This window comes from Pholis gunnellus (assembly GCF_910591455.1).
Source record: "Pholis gunnellus genome assembly, chromosome: 17".
NCBI lineage: Eukaryota > Metazoa > Chordata > Actinopteri > Perciformes > Pholidae > Pholis > Pholis gunnellus.
The window spans coordinates 563,005-582,792 of NC_136544.1; the positions used below are offsets into that span (position 1 = coordinate 563,005).

At 40.7% G+C, this 19,788-nt stretch overlaps 2 protein-coding genes across 2 annotated transcripts; one reads left to right on the forward strand and one right to left on the reverse strand.

Moving 5' to 3' along the window:
* Positions 1–1,998: 1,998 nt before the first annotated feature.
* Positions 1,999–3,830, forward strand: hspb9 (heat shock protein, alpha-crystallin-related, 9). Its single transcript, XM_079178017.1, has 2 exons — positions 1,999–2,405; positions 2,931–3,830. The coding sequence occupies exons 1-2, from the start codon at positions 2,182–2,184 to the stop codon at positions 3,370–3,372; spliced, it is 666 nt and encodes a 221-aa protein (XP_079034143.1). The 5' UTR covers positions 1,999–2,181; the 3' UTR covers positions 3,373–3,830.
* Positions 3,831–5,010: 1,180 nt separating this feature from the next.
* On the reverse strand, positions 5,011–16,563 carry LOC306708827 (protein NLRC3-like). Its single transcript, XM_079176770.1, is given in 12 exon segments — positions 5,011–6,712; positions 7,226–7,266; positions 7,356–7,529; positions 8,950–9,163; positions 9,682–9,824; positions 9,918–10,099; positions 10,103–11,724; positions 11,998–12,226; positions 13,771–13,852; positions 15,355–15,471; positions 15,572–15,720; positions 16,519–16,563. Coding segments are annotated over 11 exon segments (3,465 nt in total). The 5' UTR covers positions 15,661–15,720; positions 16,519–16,563; the 3' UTR covers positions 5,011–6,140.
* Between the last annotated feature and the right edge of the window lie 3,225 nt (positions 16,564–19,788).

Here is a 19,788-nt window from a genome sequence, read left to right on the forward strand (position 1 = left end):
ATTAACCAGACATGGTGGTATCGATCCTCTCAGATTACTCTCAGCAAGAAAATGAATACGTGTATTTCCTAAAATGTTGAACTATTCCTCTCAGTGGTATCGACCACACTTATATAAATACATAGTTTATAAATGTTTTAAAAGCACATTTTAAAAATGAGTTTTTCATGTTGAATATATCTTTACTCTTAAATTGTTGTATTTTATTCAAATAAATTTCTTAATGATTCTTGTAAATATTCTTGCTTATCTTTTTGCACATAACCCTTAACCCATAACCATGTCTGCGTGTGTGTGTGTGTGTGTGTGTGTGTGTGGGGGGGGGGGTCTTAAGATGGATGATCTCATACAACCATAAATATCGACCAGACTAGGCTGGGTGGTATAAAAATAGTCCAGTAATTTAGAGCTGAGGAATCGACAGCCATCTTGAATCTCCCTTTCTATTTAGGTCCCTGGCATCCCTTGGTTCATTGACACACTTGTTTATTTCTGCTGTGGTCCTCCTGATGACTTAAAGGTTACTATCTTTCTTTTTTTCAGTCTGATTATGTCTTCATCCATCCAACTTCAATCCAATTGTGTGTATCCAAATCAGCATGAACAGCTCAAACTCTAAAAATGACCACACTGGACGGAACACACGTTAACACCCTTTTTTAATGCTTGGAGATTAAAACTATCACTGTTCACCACATATCACAATATCAAAATAATAGATGTAATTTGTGAGAAGCGACAAAATACCACAATGATGCAGCTGTTATATGCCAATCACATGCGAGCCAGTTCACTAATTGAGCCAATGACGTGAAGGCAGTTTTACAGAGCTTACGCCGAGACAGCCACGAATAGCTATGACACTCGTTCCTTGTAACGTTAGCACACTTGCTTCACACACATGCAGACATACTTTGGGAAATAATAGCACTCTGAGCTCATCCGTGGAAGAGGCAGTGAAGAAGCCTCGTAACCTGAGACAAAACAGGCTTTGTTCACATTGCTGGTCGACATGCTAAGTTCTGAACAGCTGCTAAAGTCGGATTCTTGGTTGTCAGTTTATCTGTTGGAAGGAAAAAAATGGATGTTTACAATTTGGCACATAGACATGTGAGCCACAACGATAGCAAAAGATTACCCATCTGTTCTGATACCACACTCACCACTGATAACCATTTCATTTCAACACATTTAAGTTACAATATGTCAGTTTTCCAGTAGGAATGAAGTGAATTGTCAGTTATCTAATTCTAGCTGTGGGTGACGTCCTGGCAGCTTTGACAAATTCAAGTTTTGTGAGAAACGCTTATTCATTCTCTTTCCTAAAGTTAGATGAGAAGAGGTTACCACACTCCTGCCTGTACATAGAATATGAAGCAGCTGGTTTGCTAGTCAGTCTTCCTTTATTTATGTATTTATATGAATAAATTACTTTAACAACTTGAATATTAACTTATTAATATAACGTTAAAACTAATTCACTGTATAAGAAATGTTTAATGACACAAAAACAACGATTGTCCTAACTTTATTAACCAGTCGTTACTAGGCAGATTATATTTAAAGCTCAATCCAATGAGTAGTTCATGTCCATACAGTGAACTGCCTCAGGGGACTGACATACATTTTTCTTTTCCTTATGCCCAGTTTTTTCTTCTCACTTGAAGTGGTGTTTACTTTCAACAGCAAAGTTTGTGTTAAATGAAAAGACATTTGTTGAATAAAGTGCCAACGACTATTAACACACATATTCTGATACTGCTACATGAAAACTGGGTAATGAGCTAATCTGTATCGGCAGGGAATAGGAAGCGAAACTCCGATGCAGTGTGAACATAACACAAACAGGATATGACCATGAGCTGTCTTTAGCCTTTTGATGAGTTGCAGGGCATTCCTGACCTCGCTGGCACACACTAACAAACAGCAATGAGCTCATGGGGTGTAAATAGCACGGTTGGAGGGACGGAGCGGGACAGCTGGGGTTTATAAAGGAGGAGAGTCCTGTGCAATGTTCCAAACTACCCGATAGAAGACTAACAAGGAGAAGAAACTCTGGAAGCTCTCAGTTCTCTCACTTCACCGGAGACTAAAGACATCAATTCTAAGCGAGGGAATCTGACAAGATAACGGACACTTTGCAGGTTGCAAATCGAGCTTCTGTCTATAACTATCGCTGATATGATGTCCCAGCATGCAGCCTTGACCGGCTTGTTCAGCGAGGACCCTTTCTTCAGCCAGGAGCGGCTGCTGTGGCCGCTGCGTCACAAGGCCCTCTCATCGCTGCAGCAAGACTTCTTCAACCAGAGAACCAAAGTGGCCGACAGCCTTCTGAGGGGAATTCACGATAGGCCCCACCAGCTCAAATTTAGCCAGTTTCCCCTTATTTCCTCCACTTTGATGAGGTATGTACAATGAATGTGTTACTCAGTAGTGGTTCCACCTGATTGGCTTTGTTAAAGGGCGTTTTCAAACCTTTGGTTGGTTCAAGTCGGAATCAGTGGATGAGTTGGGGAAGATGATGCGTTTTCCCCATGGTTTGTTTCTTCAAGTGAATTAGTCACAAAAAGCCCAGATTCACTCTTCGGCCAGCTTCCAGCAGCTGTTGATTTCAGGCTTCTGCAGTCACAGTATGCAAAGCACACCTGGCAACAGGAGCCGTTTGGCTCAAACTTGCACAGTTTGCCTTGTAGTCGGGACAGATCGAGGTCGGATCACATTCCCACCACAAACGAATCGCTCTAGAATGAATTAATGACCGGTCCAAGAGGACTTACTCTAGAAGGTCTTGATGTGGTTGTTTTGGCCCGGAAAGGAAACCATCGAACCAGTCCGATTCAACCGGGCTAAACAACGTAGGTTTGAAAACGCCCTCAGACACTAGTGGAGTCACGGAGCTGATTCTGATCTAGATTCTGCTTATTTTACAGGTTGAGTGATGCTAAAGAGAGGGAGACTCCCAGCACGGAGCTGCACAAGGAAGCCCAGCTGGCCACAGCAAACAACAATGACCTCCTGGTGACCCTAGACGCTCGCGGTTACGCCCCCAATGACATCACTGTCAAACTGGAGGGGCGTAGCCTGGCGGTGGTGGCCATGAAGCAGGCCGGAGCAGAAGAGAGCGAGTCCTGCGCCTCTTCTTCCTCCAGCGCCTCCTTCTGCTCCTCGGCCTCGTCTCAGATGGGATTTGTCCAGAAGATCGACCTTCCCCCTCACCTGGATGTGACGCGTCTCTCCTGTTCCCTGATGGATGATGGGCAGCTGCGTATCCATGCCCCCGTGGCCAAGCGGCCAATCAGTGAGGAGCAGGAGGTGCCCGTTCGGTTTAGGACATCGCTGGAATTTCCCATTTCCAAGGAGGAAATGGACTGAGGAGGAACAGAGAGACTAATGCACACATGACAAACTTAATTTAAAAAAAAAAATGTTATGCACACACAAATACACACTTCCACTACAAGACTGTCTATAATGAGTTAAGTTTACCATTACAAATTGAAGAGAATATGTATTTTACAATTATTTACAATTTGTATAAACTGTTGAAATAAAATAAAGTGTTGATTTTCAAAAACTGATATTTTACAGTGGTATACAGTGGTGTGAAAGAGGGGGAGATGCCAGCAGAGGAAAAGATGATCTAAAGATAATGATGTACTTATCTCCAGTGGTATCTAGCCATGCGGATAGTTTTATGTATTCCCAATGAAAGGAATATGGAGGGCAATGGAGGAATTAGTTTGTGAAGCTCAACACACACAGAAAAACAGCAGCATCTGTGTCCTTGTTTCTATGGATTGGTACAAAACACGCTGTTAACAGTTTTAATTTGATATATTGCTTCAGTAAGAAGTCGTCCTTCTGAAAACTGTTAACAGTATTCTGTGTGAATTATCCACTATAAAAGCAACACCATTTTTTTGAATACCATGCTGCCTTCTATTTTATTAAAACGTTTTTAATGTTGTGAGCAAACAAAATTCCATCAACCTTCATTGCATTGCGTAAATCTCCAAGACAGGCATCTAAAAACCTAGGTCGATAAATCCAAATGTATCTGCATTTCAAGAAACGGTAGTAGTATAAGGTAGTATATTATGTCATAAAAGCCATAAATAATCATGAAAAGTCACAGAATATTTTTTTTTATTTAAAAAAAAATGTTTAAAAGTAATATTACAGTTTGTAAAAAAAAGTCAGAAAACAATCATAGTAAAGCATTTCGGCAAAAGTATTAAAGACGTAATGGTATACTATTTTGAAAAAGACAAAGCAGTGATGTGAGGGTCCCGGGACATGTGTACAGATTGTAAAGCCCTCTGAGGCAAATTTTGGATTTGTGATTTTGGGCTATACAAAATAAATTGAATTAAATTGAAAAGTTTCATTGTATAGTATATTGAAAAAATCAAAGTATAGTAATTTGAAAATGTCATTAAAATGTCATTAAAAAGTCAATGGATAGTATATCAGAAAAACCTAAGAAAGTCATCGTATAATCACAAGTCAAGGGATAGTGTGTCGAAAAAAGTCCTAAAACGTCAAAGTAATATGTCAGAAAAAAGTCATAGTATAGTATATAAATAAAAGTCCTAAAACACCATAGTATAATATTTTAAAAAACGTTAAAGTAAAGTATGTTGAAATCATTCGTACCAAATAATACAAAAGAAGCCACAAAAACATCCTATTGATTTGAATAACTTATTAAATCAACGCTGGATCACGACAGGAATGTTACAACATGAAATGAAAGAAAACTATTCAGTTGATGTGATAAAAAAAAATCAGGTTTAACACTCTGAGGACATTTTCAACACATGAACATAAAACTCTCAGTACAAAAGATCAGACATTTTTGCTTTCAAATGCTAAACGTCCACTCCTCTAACACTATAGTGAAGTTCGCTGATGACACCACTAGGACTGATATCAAACAACGAGGAGGCGCATTACAGAGAGGAGGTACAGCACCTGGTTGAGTGGTATACTGACAATAACCTGGTCCTTAACACTACAAAAACCAAGGAGATCATCGTGGATTTCAGGAGAACCAGGAAGACCACACCTCCCCCTCTCCACATAAACAGTGAGGAGGTGGAGAGTGTAAGTGAAATCAAATTCCTGGGAATCCACATCACAGAGGATCTGACATGGGCCCTTAACACCTCCCACCTGGTGAAGAAAGCCCAACAGAGGCTCTTCTTCTTGAGGAAACTCAAAAAAGCCAAACTCCCCTCTCAGCTCCTAGTCAACTTCTACAGGAGCATAGAGACACTTCTCTGCCACTGCGCCACCGTGTGGTACACCAGCTGCACTGCAGAGAACCGGGGAGACGTGGCCCGGGTAGTTAAAACAGCGCAGAGGATCGTAGGAACCGAGCTCCGTTTGATTCAGTTCACTCTTGGATTCATTTTGGACCAATTCCGACCGCTGTAGTGAGTTTTGTCTCTCATTAGTGACAAAGCATAATTTGTCACTTGTTTGTCTACAGGTAGGAAACATACTCTCTCAGTCCAGGAGTAAGAACTAATGCAAATTGTTTTTCAGAGGATATAGTATTGTATATAGTTTTGTTTAGCCAGCGACAGCTGCAAACTGGAATTCTGCACTGGAACAGAGGAACATGACATAGACGTGAAATCAAGAAAACACCATTCCTAGTTCAAATTATATTTTTGATGTTCCTCCAAACGTAAACAAGCAATAAGAAATTTATTTTTGCATTCTTTGTTTCATATTAGTATGAAAAAAGCATTTTACTCCTCACATTTTGCTTTACTGCACCACCTAAAAATATCTTGATCAATAGGATTGACAGAACTGTGCCACCATACCGTCATAAATGACCTTAAGTAACAGTAAGTGTCTGTGTGAAATGTCCTCCCGTGACAACTTAGCATTTAAAAGAGGATTTGTGCCTAAACTAATAACTGTGTCCCTCCCCCACCTTTGAAAGCAAAACTCTGGCCCTGACTTGAACCACAGTCAAACCAATTTAAGGATATTTAACTCTAATCTCTCAGGATCAGCAAAAAATATTTGATTTTGAACATCCGTAACTACTACATCAATGCATCTAAATAACCTTGACCTCTTGATATTTAGCATTCAGTTTCGGAAGCAGAGTGGGTCTTTCTCTACACTGGAGCTGATTGCTCCCCTTCAATCTTACACAGAGACACGGAAGAACCAGATGCAGACCTTAACTTAAACCTGAACACGGGATAGAGAGGTTCAGTGAATGTGCAGTGGAAGGTGTGGAGGTGGATCAGTGTGTCGGCAGAGACTCTGTAGAAGGACAGAATGCCAGCAGGCCAGTCCAGATACACTGCTACTCTGCCAGCGCTGAAAGAGGCGCTGGTATCTCGTATGTCTGTCGTCCTCTTATCGTGACAGGCAGAGTAACCATTAGCAGAACAGAAGAGGCCCCAGGACTTGTTGTTCTCGCCAACACAACCCTCTTCACACACTCCAGTCCTTTTGATTCCTTTGTACGCCACTCCAATGTTGACCCATCCTCTCCACTCCACCTCCCAGTAGCAGCACCCAGTCAAACCATCTCGACACAGAACCTGCTTCCAGTGGTGAAATCGCTCCGGGTGATCGGGGTATGGCTGCTCCTCTTTCACCTCTGTCACCTTTTTGTTGTCGTCAGACAAAGAGAGCTTATTGTTCGCTGTGTTTGGGTCCAGCGTGAGTTCACAGACGTCTGATGGGGACGATAAGACACAACTCAGACAGATTTTAGCTCGACATGTTCTGCTTCATTCATGAATCGTTTCAATTAGTTGACGATGTCAACGTCTTAGCAAGATATCTAGAAAAATCTGATTTCACTTAAATCTGATGGAAAGTTAAGAAATGTTTAGTTTTTGATCCTTATCCAAAGAAAAGTCATATAGTATGTAAAAAAAAAAAGTCACAGTATAGTGTGTCGAAAAAAGTCATAGTATAGTGTGTCGAAAAAAGTCATAGTATAGTGTGTGAAACTGTGAGACATGGAGGCAATCCATTTTTACCTTAATCTTGACTGTATCCATTTTTTTATCTTTTTGAGGTTTTATTTTTCATCACTTCTTTAATAAATGTCCAACGTCACCAACTTTGGTATAGCATTTGTATAATGGGTAGTAAGCATGGTCTTTATAGAACTCTTGGCAGCTGTTGTACATCTATATTAGTTGCTGATGACTTCAGGAATGCGTCAGGAATGTTTACTTACACATGAACGGTTTCAAGCGATGTCGTCCACCATGGTCCACACTGAAGCAGAAGTGAAACAACAAAATGATGGGAAAAAACACAGACAGACATTTGTAATGAAGCTGAAACCGTACACTGACGTAACTTACCTGAGAGTGTCCAGTCTACAATGTGGATCATCCAGTAAAGAAGAGAGCAGCTCGACCCCCAAGTCTCCTGGATGGTTGTAGCTCAGGTCCAGCTCTCTTAGATGGGAGGGGTTGAAGCTCAGAGCTGAGGCCAGAGAAGCACAGCCTTCCCCTGTGACCTGACAGCCTGACAACCTATACATATATGAGTAACAGACATGAACACATTAAGTTACATAACAGATTTTGAAACAGTTTGCCTATATCTTCAATTATTTGGGATAATATAGTGTCATACTGTCAGTGGACACATTTTCTCCAATACAAACAACTGACTTACTGATCAAATTAGCATTTTTAGATATCCAATGAATATGTCATATGGATTTTATACATACTGTCTGATGTTTCAGGCAAGGTCAGTCAAGGAAATTCATACTGCACCAAGACCAACAGTCTCAAACCATAATAGCAGTCCCTTGAGGCTGCAATGTTCACTGAACACGAGAAAACAATCAAAGGTAAACTAGATTTAGAGCTGGATTACATTGTAACTACGCAGTCTACAGATGAGGCCAGCATAGCTTCCGCTATAGCTGACGTGCAGCTCCTTAAAAAAGGTACTGTAGAAGAAAATTGTATATCTTTAAATTGCATTAACTGTATTTTCTTTATATTGCCTGTGTATTCCTGCAAGTTCTGTGTAACAGTAACCTCTGTGCAGACAGAAACTATTTTACATTAATTAACAAACCTCTGTGAGTGTGAAGTGTGAAGAGAGCCCAGACCAGACCTGTAGAGGTCACATCTCAATGTATCAATTACCTTTTGTTTTCTAAAACAGACTTGTATTGAGTGTGTTTTCAGTTCATGAAAGTTAATTTTGGTTGCCTAAAAATGTCTTAATCAGCATTTGGTTGTACTTAGCTCCACCCTCTCGTGTAATTCCTATCCAAATCTGTGAAAAGGCAAAACTGCGGTTGGCTATACCAAAAGAGTTGCTTTATTGATTTAAAGAATTGGTTCATGACTGCTGACCGTAGAGTTTCCAGTCTACAGTGTGGACTTCAAACAGCAAGCTATACTGCTTATTGTGTATATTACCCTTAGTGTTTGGCCCCTTACTACCTTGTTACATAAATATGTTTAATATTACACAGACATACCCATGGTAAATACCAAGCTATTATCTGGCTATTCCTTTGGTAATTACACGGTATTACTTGTGCCCCTAATATTAAGGCCAGTGCCTTGCATGGAATCTTAACGCCATCGGTGAGTGTGTTAATTGGACAAATTACAAAGTGCTTTGAATAAAAGCGCTACATAAATGCAGTCCATAAATACAAATGCCGTCCAAAGTCAGATGTCATTACATGCCCACCACCCAAACCTCCACTCCACTGCTTTACCAATCACTACATGTCACAATACATTCTGTATTGGCACTGAACGTTTGTACAGAATGTAAACTGCGACCTGCGCAATTGTCCAAAATGAATTGAATTCCTTATGATACCAAACAACTGTGAACTGGCAAAACTGTGGATACCTATACAGTTGACCCAAATATCTACTTTATTGATCATGTATTGAATTGGGTTATGATGCTGACCGTAGAATTTCCAGTCTACAGTGTGGATTCGCCAGTCCAGCAGAAAGCAGCTTCACCCCTGAATCCTGCAGGTCATTGTTACTCAGGTCCAGCTCTCTCAGACTGGAGGGCTGGGAGCCGATTGAGGCCAGAGCCTCAGAGTTTTTCTCTGACAAGTTACAGCCACTCAACCTGACGAGAAAAATACAAATCAGACACAGGAAGTATACATTGTCTCTTTAAAGTCTCTGGCAGAAACAAACAAACAAACTTCGATTAATCAACTTGAGCAAAAAGAAAAAAGATTCTCTCTAAAAATGTTTTTTTTTTATGAAGACAAACCAACCAACCAGCATCAACCAACAAGAATGTTATCATTGAACCATTCTGCAAAACCCTAGATTATGTTAAATGACTACATTTTATGATCTATTTTTTTCTATAATATCTACGCATGGAAACCACGGTGTGGTTATATTTCGAGAAAGATTATTGTTATAGTAAATAAACTAAGTTTATGGTATGGTGAAGGTTAGGCAAATAAAATACTGGGTTAGGGAAAGATCATGACCACGGGTTGAAAATAATTCAAATCTGGGACGGAATATAGAAATCTGAACCCTGGCAGAATTGTCCAGTATGATTTTAATTCATAGTGATACTGAGCTGAGTCAAACACATCTGTGACAAAACAGTGAATGCCTAAAAAAAAATCTGATTTACTAATCATGTATTGAATTCATTCAAGACTACTGACTGTAGCAAACAGCAGCTTTACTCCTGAATCCTGCAGGTCATTGTTACTCAGGTCCAGTTCTCTGAGATTGGAAGACTTGGATACAAGAACACAGGCCAGAGCTTCACAGCTTCTTTCTGACAGCTCACAGTCTCTCAGGCTAAGGGCAGTAGGGACAGAAAAAAAAACTTTTATCACAAGAAAAAAGATTGCATTCAATGTAGTATGTCTGCCCATTTGTCAGTGTACCTACCAGGATATTCTCGAAGATTTAACCACTGGCAGCAGCCTCAGGAGACCTTCCTCTGAAGCAGAGTATTTCCTCAAATCAAACACATTCATGTCTTTTTCTGATGACAGTAAGATGAAGACCAGAGCTGACCACTGAGCAGGAGAAAGTTTGTCTGTGGAGAGGCTTCCTGAACTCAAGTAATGTTAGATCTCCTCCACTAGAGAATGATCATTGAGCTCATTCAGACAGTGGAACAGGTTGATGCACCTCTCTGGAGACGGATTCCTCCTGATCATCCTCTTGATGTATTTGACCGTTTCCTGATAGTTCTGGAAGCTGCCTCCTGATGGTGTCAGCAGTTCTTGCAAAAGGGTCTGATTGGTCTGCAGTGAAAACCCCAGTACGAAGCGAAGAAACAAGTCCAGATGTCCATTTCGACTCTGCACGATCTTGTCCACAGCACTTTTGTACAGCAGATTTACCTTTGATTTCTCCCATGACAGCTGGGGCCAGCAGGAACTTGATTGTGGTTCTGACAGCAGGTTGACACCAGCTTTGATGAATGTCACAAAGACATAAAGAGCAGCCAGAAACTCCTGAATACTCAAATGGACAAAACAGAACACCTTGTCCTGGTACAACCCTCTCTCTTCTTTGAAGATCTGTGTGAACACCCCTGAGTACACTGAGGCTGCTCTGATATCGATGCCACACTCTGTTAAATCTGACACATAGAAGATCAAGTTGCCTTTCTGCAGCTGCTCAAAGGCCAGTTTTCCCAGAGACATGATGATCTTGCTGGTCTTGGAATTCCAGAGTGGATCTGTCTCAGCTCCTCCACAATACTTGACGTGCCCTACTTTGGACTGAACCACCAGGAAGTGGATGTACATCTCAGTCAGGGTCTTGGGTAACTCCCTATTCTCATCTGCTCTCAACACATGTTCTAGAACTGAAGCAGTGATCCAGCAGAAGACTGGGATGTGACACATGATGTGGAGGCTTTGTGACGTTTTGATGTGGGAGATGATTCTGCTGGCCTGCTCCTCATCTCTGAATCTCTTCCTGAAGTACTCCTCCTTCTGTGGGTCATTGAACCCTCTCACCTCTGTCACCATGCCTACACACTCAGGAGGAATCTGATTGGCTGCTGCAGGTCGTGTGGTTAACCAGAGGCGAGCAGAGGGAAGCAGCTTCCCCTGGATAAGGTTTGTCAGTAGCACGTCCACTGAGGTGGACTCTGTAACATCAGTCAGGATCTCGTTGTTGCGGAAGTCGAGAGGAAGTCGACACTCATCCAGACCGTCAAAGATGAACACAACATGGAACTCTTCAAACCTGCAGAGCCCAGCTTCTTTGATTTCAGTAAAGAAGCAATGAACAAGCTCCACCAGGCTGTACTGTTTCTCTTTCAGCACATTCAGCTCTCTGAAAGTGAATGGGAACGTGAACTGAATGTTGTGGTTGGCTTTACCTTCAGCCCAGTCCAGAGTGAACTTATGTGTTAGAACTGTTTTCCCAATGCCAGCCACTCCCTTTGTCAGCACTGTTCTGATTGGTTGATGATCCCTGCCAGGTAATGGTTGGAAGATGTCTTCACATGCAATCAGAGTTTCCGGCCTTGATGGTTTCCTGGATGCTGTTTCAATCTGCCAGATCTCATGTTCCTCATTGACCTCTCCACTTCCTCCCTCTGTGACGTAGAGCTCTGTGTAAATGTCATTCAGGAGTGTGGGGTTTCCTGCTTTAGCAATTCCCTCAAACATACACTGGAACTTCTGTTTCAGGTTTATTTTGAGTTTATTTTGGAGCTCTGCAGCTAGAGTTCCTACAAAAAAGAGCAATACAGTTATTTAGAGACAAAAACAGCATGCATTGACTCTGGGATTCAGCTCACCTGTAGTGGCTGCATAAGCAAGAGGAGATGTTTTCTTTACTCTTAATGCAAACCATTGTGCTCAAACATTTTCCTTGTACCAAATTATCCATTGAGATTGTGCTCATTACTTATGATTTAAATATTTAAAAAAGACCATGACCAAATTTGTAGGATCGCCAACATTTTCAACCATTATCCCATTCTTTCTGTAGAAAAACGTACTGCTGTGTAGAGAGTCAGCCAGCTCCTCCTGCTTCATTCTCCTCAAGAAGTGCAGTGCGATCTTCAAAAGTGCCCCTCTGCTGCTTTTCCTCTGTTCTTCCTCTTCATCATCCACCACCTCCTCGTCCTTCTTCTGCCTCTCTAAGTATTCTGGGTAATCTGGACTAAGAACTCCCTGGAACTTCTTCAGCTCAGTCTTTACAAAAGTGATGATGTTCTCCTCCAGAAGCTGAAATAATATGTAAATTATTATCTTTCATGTGGAATTAATGGGACATATCAAGGTTCAAACACGCAATGTAGCAAGGTGCTTATTCTGAGGCAGTTTTCAAAGGCTGGGTTAAAAGCCTATGGTCATAGCCACCGCCTCACTATATCCCATTGGCTTTTAACTGGTGAATATATGGAACATATAGCAAATTAAAAACCCAGGTGTTTGCAGAGCAAGAAGGGACCATTGACAGTATATAAGAAGTGGACGTAGTGACAGAGATGTCACTCATTGGTTTGTGGACTGCTGTTTTGAAGCCTGGAGTTTGGCCATCGCCATCTTAGCTTTTGGTCGTCACCACAGGAGAGGGTGGAGCTAAGTACCACCAAAAGCTAAACAAGGCCTTTTTTCGGTGACCAAAAAGGTTACAATTAACTTTCACAAACTGAACACACACTTTGTAAGGATTAAAGTTGTAAAACCAGAACACAGACAACTCCCAGACCAGGCAACACCGTAGTAGCAACATGTCAATCACAAGTTAGCCTCGCCCTGAAGCATACCTTGCTGGTCTATGCATTCTAAATGGGACCATCATTTACTCAATGATCATGCTGTGCGGAAGAAGACTTGAAACTAGCGACTGAGATAATAAACTCATGTTTACGATGCTTACTGAGGTAGTAGGAAGTAGTAGAATTCTAGGGGAGTTGAACCCTGATGGGCATCAGAAAGAATGCACTCGGAATTAATGCTGAGGTCGCTCTGAGTCAGCTGGATGTGTATACATGAGTTTGATGACACATCAGCCATACTAACTTTAAAACGCCATAATATTTCTGACGTATGTATCACATGTATAATGTATAGCTTGCTGTGGAGCTCTGAGTCATAAGCTTTGATTTTGGAAAGGGGATAAAAAAAGATACCTTCCTATACATTCATTATACTCTGCTGCTCAAAAGTGCGCGGTCACCTGTTTTATTGGTGTTTTTCTTCTTTCCTTCAAAATACTATTTTACCAGAGACAAAAAGACAATAATTCAGACACCAAAAATAGCATTGACATTTGAAATAGTTTTGGCCCCAAAACAAGAAGAAATAAATGATTAAAACTTACATTTAGTCAATGTCCCCTCAATGTTAAATGCCAGGGTAGAATACTGTAACCATTTCAACCCCAAATATCCTTTGATTTTGAATGAATTCCATTATCATCATTATTGAACCACAACGGTACTTGCATTTGGGCCCCAAATATTTTGGGTAGCCATTTTTCTTCGGGCCTTTTGCAGTCTACACAATGGTTTAAGGGTGATTTGGGATTCAACTGTGATTTGTCAATATTATGTTGTCATATTGGATTAATATTGGAGTAGTTTGCCATTTGATGATTTTTTTGCCATGTGTGCTTAATTTGTAAAGACCTGACTCATTGGCCATGAGTCAGCATCTTCAGAGCAGAGAAGTGGTTAAGCCAGTGTGAAATAAGACTTAATGTCAGTCTGTAATGAATTGAAAATAAAATGATTATTTGTCTATTAGTTAGACAATGTACACACCATGAATATGGAGGCCAGATCTGCCTCATTGTGTTCACTGTCAGAGTGACTGATGGTAACCTCGGACCTCTCCTGGTGGACTCTGTGGAGAAAACATAAATTGTAAATGATCCACAGATCACACACACACTCCTATCATTTACCTAATAACACTGTATGCAGTTCTAGTCAAGTTAAAATGATATTTTAATTTGAGGTTTCGTAAGAGTAAACTTAGCTGCCAAATGAAGTCAACTGTGTGTGACAACAAACTCCTCTAATGTAAAGTCTTTCCTTTGTACGGTAGAGCGGTGCCTGTGTTTGAAGGCAAGAGGTGGCTTCATAGAGCGCTCACTTTTCTGTTTTGTTTTTAGCTTTTAAAGTTTTTTATTTATTTAAAACTAAATAATCCAAAATTAACATTTACCAATTACAGCAGTACACAAATTGCCATATGAATGACCCCGACAGTTTTTAAGTCATTTTGCGAGTAATATGCTACGCTCTCTCAGCTCATGCTTTGAATTAATTCAATTTTGTATTCTTCTATCTGCTCTGATTGCTCAGGCTGGTGGTTCTACAACTATCGTGAACAGCAATAGAGAGAGAGAGCTCGACCCTGGCTCGTCCCCCCACAAAGAAGAAAACAGTATCAGCCCATTTGTTAGAACCACTCTGCTAATTCTAATATCCTGATTGTAATTGTGTACTCTCACCTAATTACAAAAACAGACACAAACCTACATTTTGAAATAGATGACATAAGTAGATGTCCAGTCTTCCACCTGGTCGAAAGTCTTCTTAATATCAAGCAAGAAGGCCTCCACCGCTATCGGACTAGAGCGATGCATACATGTAAGATGTATAAGCCAGAGCATGTTATCAAGTGAAGACCTGTTTAAACTATAATTAAACCTACTTGATCACCATTTATGATGTCTGGTAGTACTTTCTCTAAATGTGACGCCTGTGTCTTTGTAAAGATCTTATCTCTACCCCAAGAAGACCAATGAGTCTGAAACGAGATGGGTCTGCAGTATCTCGGTCCTTTTTAGGGATAAGAGAAATGAAAGCATCATTAAATGTATCAATAAGAGAGCTTGTTTCGAATCACTCCAAATGCAGACCATGTAAAATGGGAGCCAGGATATCAATATATTTCTTATAATATTCATTGAGGAAGTCATCCAGACCTGGTGACTTTGCCGGTTTTCGCCTGTGCTGTGTGGACTCACTCGCCCTTCATACTAGGTCAGTCGCATACTCCGCGCTAAACATGCGTCAGTGTCAGACGTTGTCGAATCTCTTCTTCTGTTTTCAGAGCATCAAGATCTCCTTTCTGATCACTAGAAACATGGCTCCACTTCTTCGGTGCTAGGTGTACGGACGGATGTGTAAAGATCCTTCTAAAAAAAATTCAAAAACCCTATTAATTTCCTTTGATGAGGTCACTACTCTCTTAATCACTGGAATGAGTATGATGCCTTTCTAAAGACACATCTGGTCTCTCCCGCTGGACTCTAATAGAAATACAGAAAGCGTCACCATTGTTGCGTTGTTCTCATTCGGTTCACCAAGTGGTTTTCAAATTTAAGACATTGTCACCTCTGCTCTGTAGAGTGAGTTCCATCTCTGAAGGCTAAGGGTTCAGTAATGGAGCGGTCGCTCTTCATCGACACACCGCTGGGCTCAGGGGAGTCTGGTCTCTCCTTCTGAACTGGCCTTCAGTTGAAAACACAGATTTTCTTTTTATTCTGATTCATGGTGAGGTTTAAATTCTTTCACATCTCAGCTCTTGAAATGCATAACAGCCTCATCTTACCTCTTAGCTTTGGTGTGGCTGATATTTTCCACAGAGAGAGAGACTTTAGAAGGCGGGACATGCTCCTCTGTCTCCTCAGGCAGATTCATATTGGCTGTTCCCTTTTCACAGCAACACACTGGCCTGACTCAGTGCAGTGAGGGGATTTCCTGTGAGTGAAATGCAAAACACAGTCTGCATTGCGAGTTGCAGCGTACAGGATATGACATTTTGTAAATCCCTCCTTAGAAGAGTGTGCACATATATAACTATACTGGTATGTTAGTGTATATGGATAAATAAGGCAAACTTTATCTGTCATGTACATTTCTTTGTAGCACACACACACATTATATGTTCAGAGGTCTGCTAGGTCATAATTGTTTTTCTACATACAGCATCATTGATTTTACAATGTTTTGTGTGTCGTTCTCGTATAGATTTATTGATATGAAACAACGACCACTTACAGTGACTTAAGCAGCTTGTAATGCATCATGTCCGTCTATACCTCATTTCTTCACCCAAAGCACCCAAGAGTAACCACAACCACATTATAATGATTATGAAATGATTATAATGTATAACAACTAGAGAATTATAACACATCCTTGCAAAGTAAGTTAGAGACAAGCAATTATGCAGTATTATGATACTTGACCTTATAAGTCATATACGTGAGTTCTTATAACTATAACTACACAGTGCTATAAGCACAATATTTATGTTGTTATAAGTATGTTTGTAATACATTATAGATATGGAGCGTAAATTAAAGTGTTACCAACAGTTACAGCAACAAAGTGTTAGATACATCAAATAAATAAAGTACACTTTACTACAAACATGACATATGACAGGGGTTAAATGGATCAAATTCAACATTGGCAAAACCAGAAAGTTAAATGAAATAAGAAGTTAAAACAGAGTTAATATAAGAGGAAAGCATCAAATCACATGAGACTTACGTTGTCAGCCTGAGTTTCTTCTCATCTCGGTGTCTGACAGGAACTTCCCCACCGACAAATAAACAAAGTGTCAAAAAGTGCTGCCAGTTTCATTTCCTCTATGTCAGCAAAACTGGCCACAAAGACATGCAGGGGCAAAATGAAATATTCCAATCTAACACCATAAACAGACGTTTTATTATATTCCCGAAAGCAAAAGTTCTCAATTACCAGGAAAGGTCCTGGATTTGAAAATAAAAGTAGAAATACGTCAGCAGCATGTGTTCAATTGTAAAACGATTCATTATGCAGTAAAAGCTCATTTAACATTCATTCTTTTTACTTTTCCTCTTTTGTAAAGCGTTCAGCCATTAGTTTCTCTTGCTGGATTAGATCATAGCATTACACTTCCTCAACACCACAAAATCACATCGAGCTTCATCAGCAAAAGGTTTGAGAGAAGGAAGTTGTGTTTGGGTGTCGCAACAGAAACAGCTGTCATGAGTCGATGGAGGTGGCCGTAGCACGCTGAAAGGGACTAAACTCTTTTTATGACTTCATGAACACAAAATGCAGCAGTCATAGGTGGAAATGGAGATAATAGCATGTTTATATCACACAGCATCTGTAGATTGGTTTTGTTTTGTTTCTTTTCAAATTGATGCTTCTTTAATTTTATCTCTGCACATTATTATATTAGAGTTTAAACATGTCCATCAGCTACTTGATCCCTGTTAGCACTCCTCATTTAAACTAATGAAAACAAATAGCTGCTGGCAAACTGCACTACAAATAATTAAAATGAGAAAAGTGTCAAATCCCACAAATCTGACATATTAAGGAATCCGTTTTAGGGTAATTCTTGTAGACTCAAATGATCTGATTACTGCAGTGATTGATGATGGACGTCATTGAGCTTTGAGAAGAGCAGGACTTGGTGGTGAACGTGGAGGAAGAGGAGGAGGAAGAGGAAGAGGCCTCTCGGATGACACCCGTTATCAATCCTACACTCACACACATCTGCTCCTGGCCCTCTACGTATTCCCTTGAGTGTCCTACCGCTGCTATCACCCAGGCCACTGTGCACCCTCTGCTGACCAGCCTTATGCCACGATCACAGCCAAACGACTGGGACAGCACCCGGATTGCGAGAAAATCACATTACTGACATTCTTTTGTAATATTTTGGGATGAGTTGTACATGAGAGCAGGCTACAAACCTCGGGTTCCCGTCTTCTAAATAATCAATTTTTGGCCATCCATCAAACCTTCCTTTGTGCTATATTTCCTCATCCTCTCTAATAACGTCATGAGACTCCAGCTGTCCTCTGACAGCTCTCTTTTCCTCAGTGGTGGGCCGTCAGGGCCAGCAAGGCCTTCTCTGCTGGCCTAAACAGAATCACAAAGTTAGAGCTATTTTATAATTTAATAATTTTTCTTAAATACACTACTTGTATTATAATTTATAAAAATATTTTTCCCATTATCTTATTTTCTCATTGCACAGCTACTGTGCTCCTCAGTTGCTCTGCTTCCAGTGCAGCTTGTTTTAAGTAGAGCTTTTATCCAATCAGATTTCACCTCTGTGTCTCTAGGTAAGAAGAGAGGCCCCAGGCCTGCAGACTCACAAGTGAATCCCTTTGCAGTTTAAGTGAATGGGGACGATATTGTTGATTGTCATAGTGTTCAACCAATCAGATCTTTAGTTTGACACGTTGGGTGTATTCTTTGACGTGCCCGAGCCAGCTAGCTGGCCTACAACTACGTCAGCATTAACTCGCAGCTCAGTTTCCAGGTGCAGCTCTGCAGTGAGGTGCAGCGTGTGCTGTGATTGGTCAGTGGGCGAGCACGTGACTATTGTGAAACAAAACTTAAAGTAGCCATCAGAGGCTTAGTAGGAGTAGTAAGAGTTCAAATTGAAAGATATGGAAGAAATTATTTTTTTACATTTTGCTTGGTTTCGATTTTTATTTTTTACCTAGCTTTGTTTTTTTAACACTCAATGGCTGAAGGAGGAGAAACAGATTTGTCAGTTGGGATTTAACCGTGGGATTAAACTCTTTGTCAACAAAGAAAGGAGGATGGAGTTTGTCTTTAAGTGAACAGCATTTAGTAAGTCAACTGCGTTTGTTCTTTTACATCTAATATCTGAATGGCCCTCGAGTGTGTAGCAGAATGCGTGTTCCGCTGCAGGTCTGCTGGATTGATTTGTTGCTTTGTTGTCATATGAATATATGTGACTGGTTCTTGTGAGTTTGTTGTTGTGATTGTGTTAATTATATAGATTTGGACTATATGCATTGTCCGTTAATTACGAAGCATACCGTCATGCGCAGAGTTGTTTGTTAAGCTAGTTTTGCCTAGCCTCTCAGAAGTGCGGGGCCTCAGCTGTTTTTTGTTGGTTTTTGTGTTCCGGGTTGAGAGGTCACATCCCGTTGTCTCCTACGTGAGCGCAGTCCACCGAAAACATTATATTTCCCACAATTTTGGCGCCATCATGAGGTTATTAGGTGGTGTTTCAGCTGCAGGACAGCATGAAGGCCCAGGTATAAAATGCACGGCCCGCCACTGCTTTTCCTCATCACCTCACCAGGCATCCTGTTTCTCTAGCTCTATGCTCACAATCAAGCTGATGTCTCTACAAAGAGCCAACTTTTCTATACCTGTGATTTAAAGGATACAATGATTCATAAGTGTGCATATACTTAGAATAGGTGATTGGATAAACCAGTCGTACAGTAAAAACATATCAGATCATTGGTGTGAATACATGGTTACATTCAATACACACATACATTTTCCTACCACACTATCTAGATCAATCCATAGGTAAATCCATCTATATCTATATCCATCTTGTTTTACTTGTCTTTATCTGTTAAAAGCACTTTATCTTTATATATTTATTCATTTATTGTGAAATCTATACAAAGGCGCACACACACACACACAAAGACCACAAGGAGGCGAAAGGATCCGTTTTCTCATCTTTTAATAACACATTCATATCTATGCTCTGTTTTGTTTACAAGGAGTTTAAAACAAGTGTTGATGAGGACTAAAGGAATCAGGCAGGCAGAGGGTGAAAGTCCATATACTGTAAAGACCAGAGTCGCCATCTGGCAGAAGGAGGAAGACTCGCTCCGCCTCACGCTGCATCTCATTGCGACCGCACGTATCCAAGTACATGTGGGTCGGAGCTCAGAGCAGCAGGAGGACAGAAATGGTACGCGGCCTCCCTCCCTCCACCTGCAGCTACCCGGTCAGCTAAAACAACAGGTCCTTTTGCTT

Bases quoted from the DNA above. Each gene is read 5' to 3' on its own strand.
- hspb9 (XM_079178017.1), top strand. From the start codon at position 2,182: ATGATGTCCCAGCATGCAGCCTTGACCGGCTTGTTCAGCGAGGACCCT. The intron at 2,406-2,930 runs GTATGTACAATG...CTTATTTTACAG, and splicing joins ATTTCCTCCACTTTGATGAG to GTTGAGTGATGCTAAAGAGA.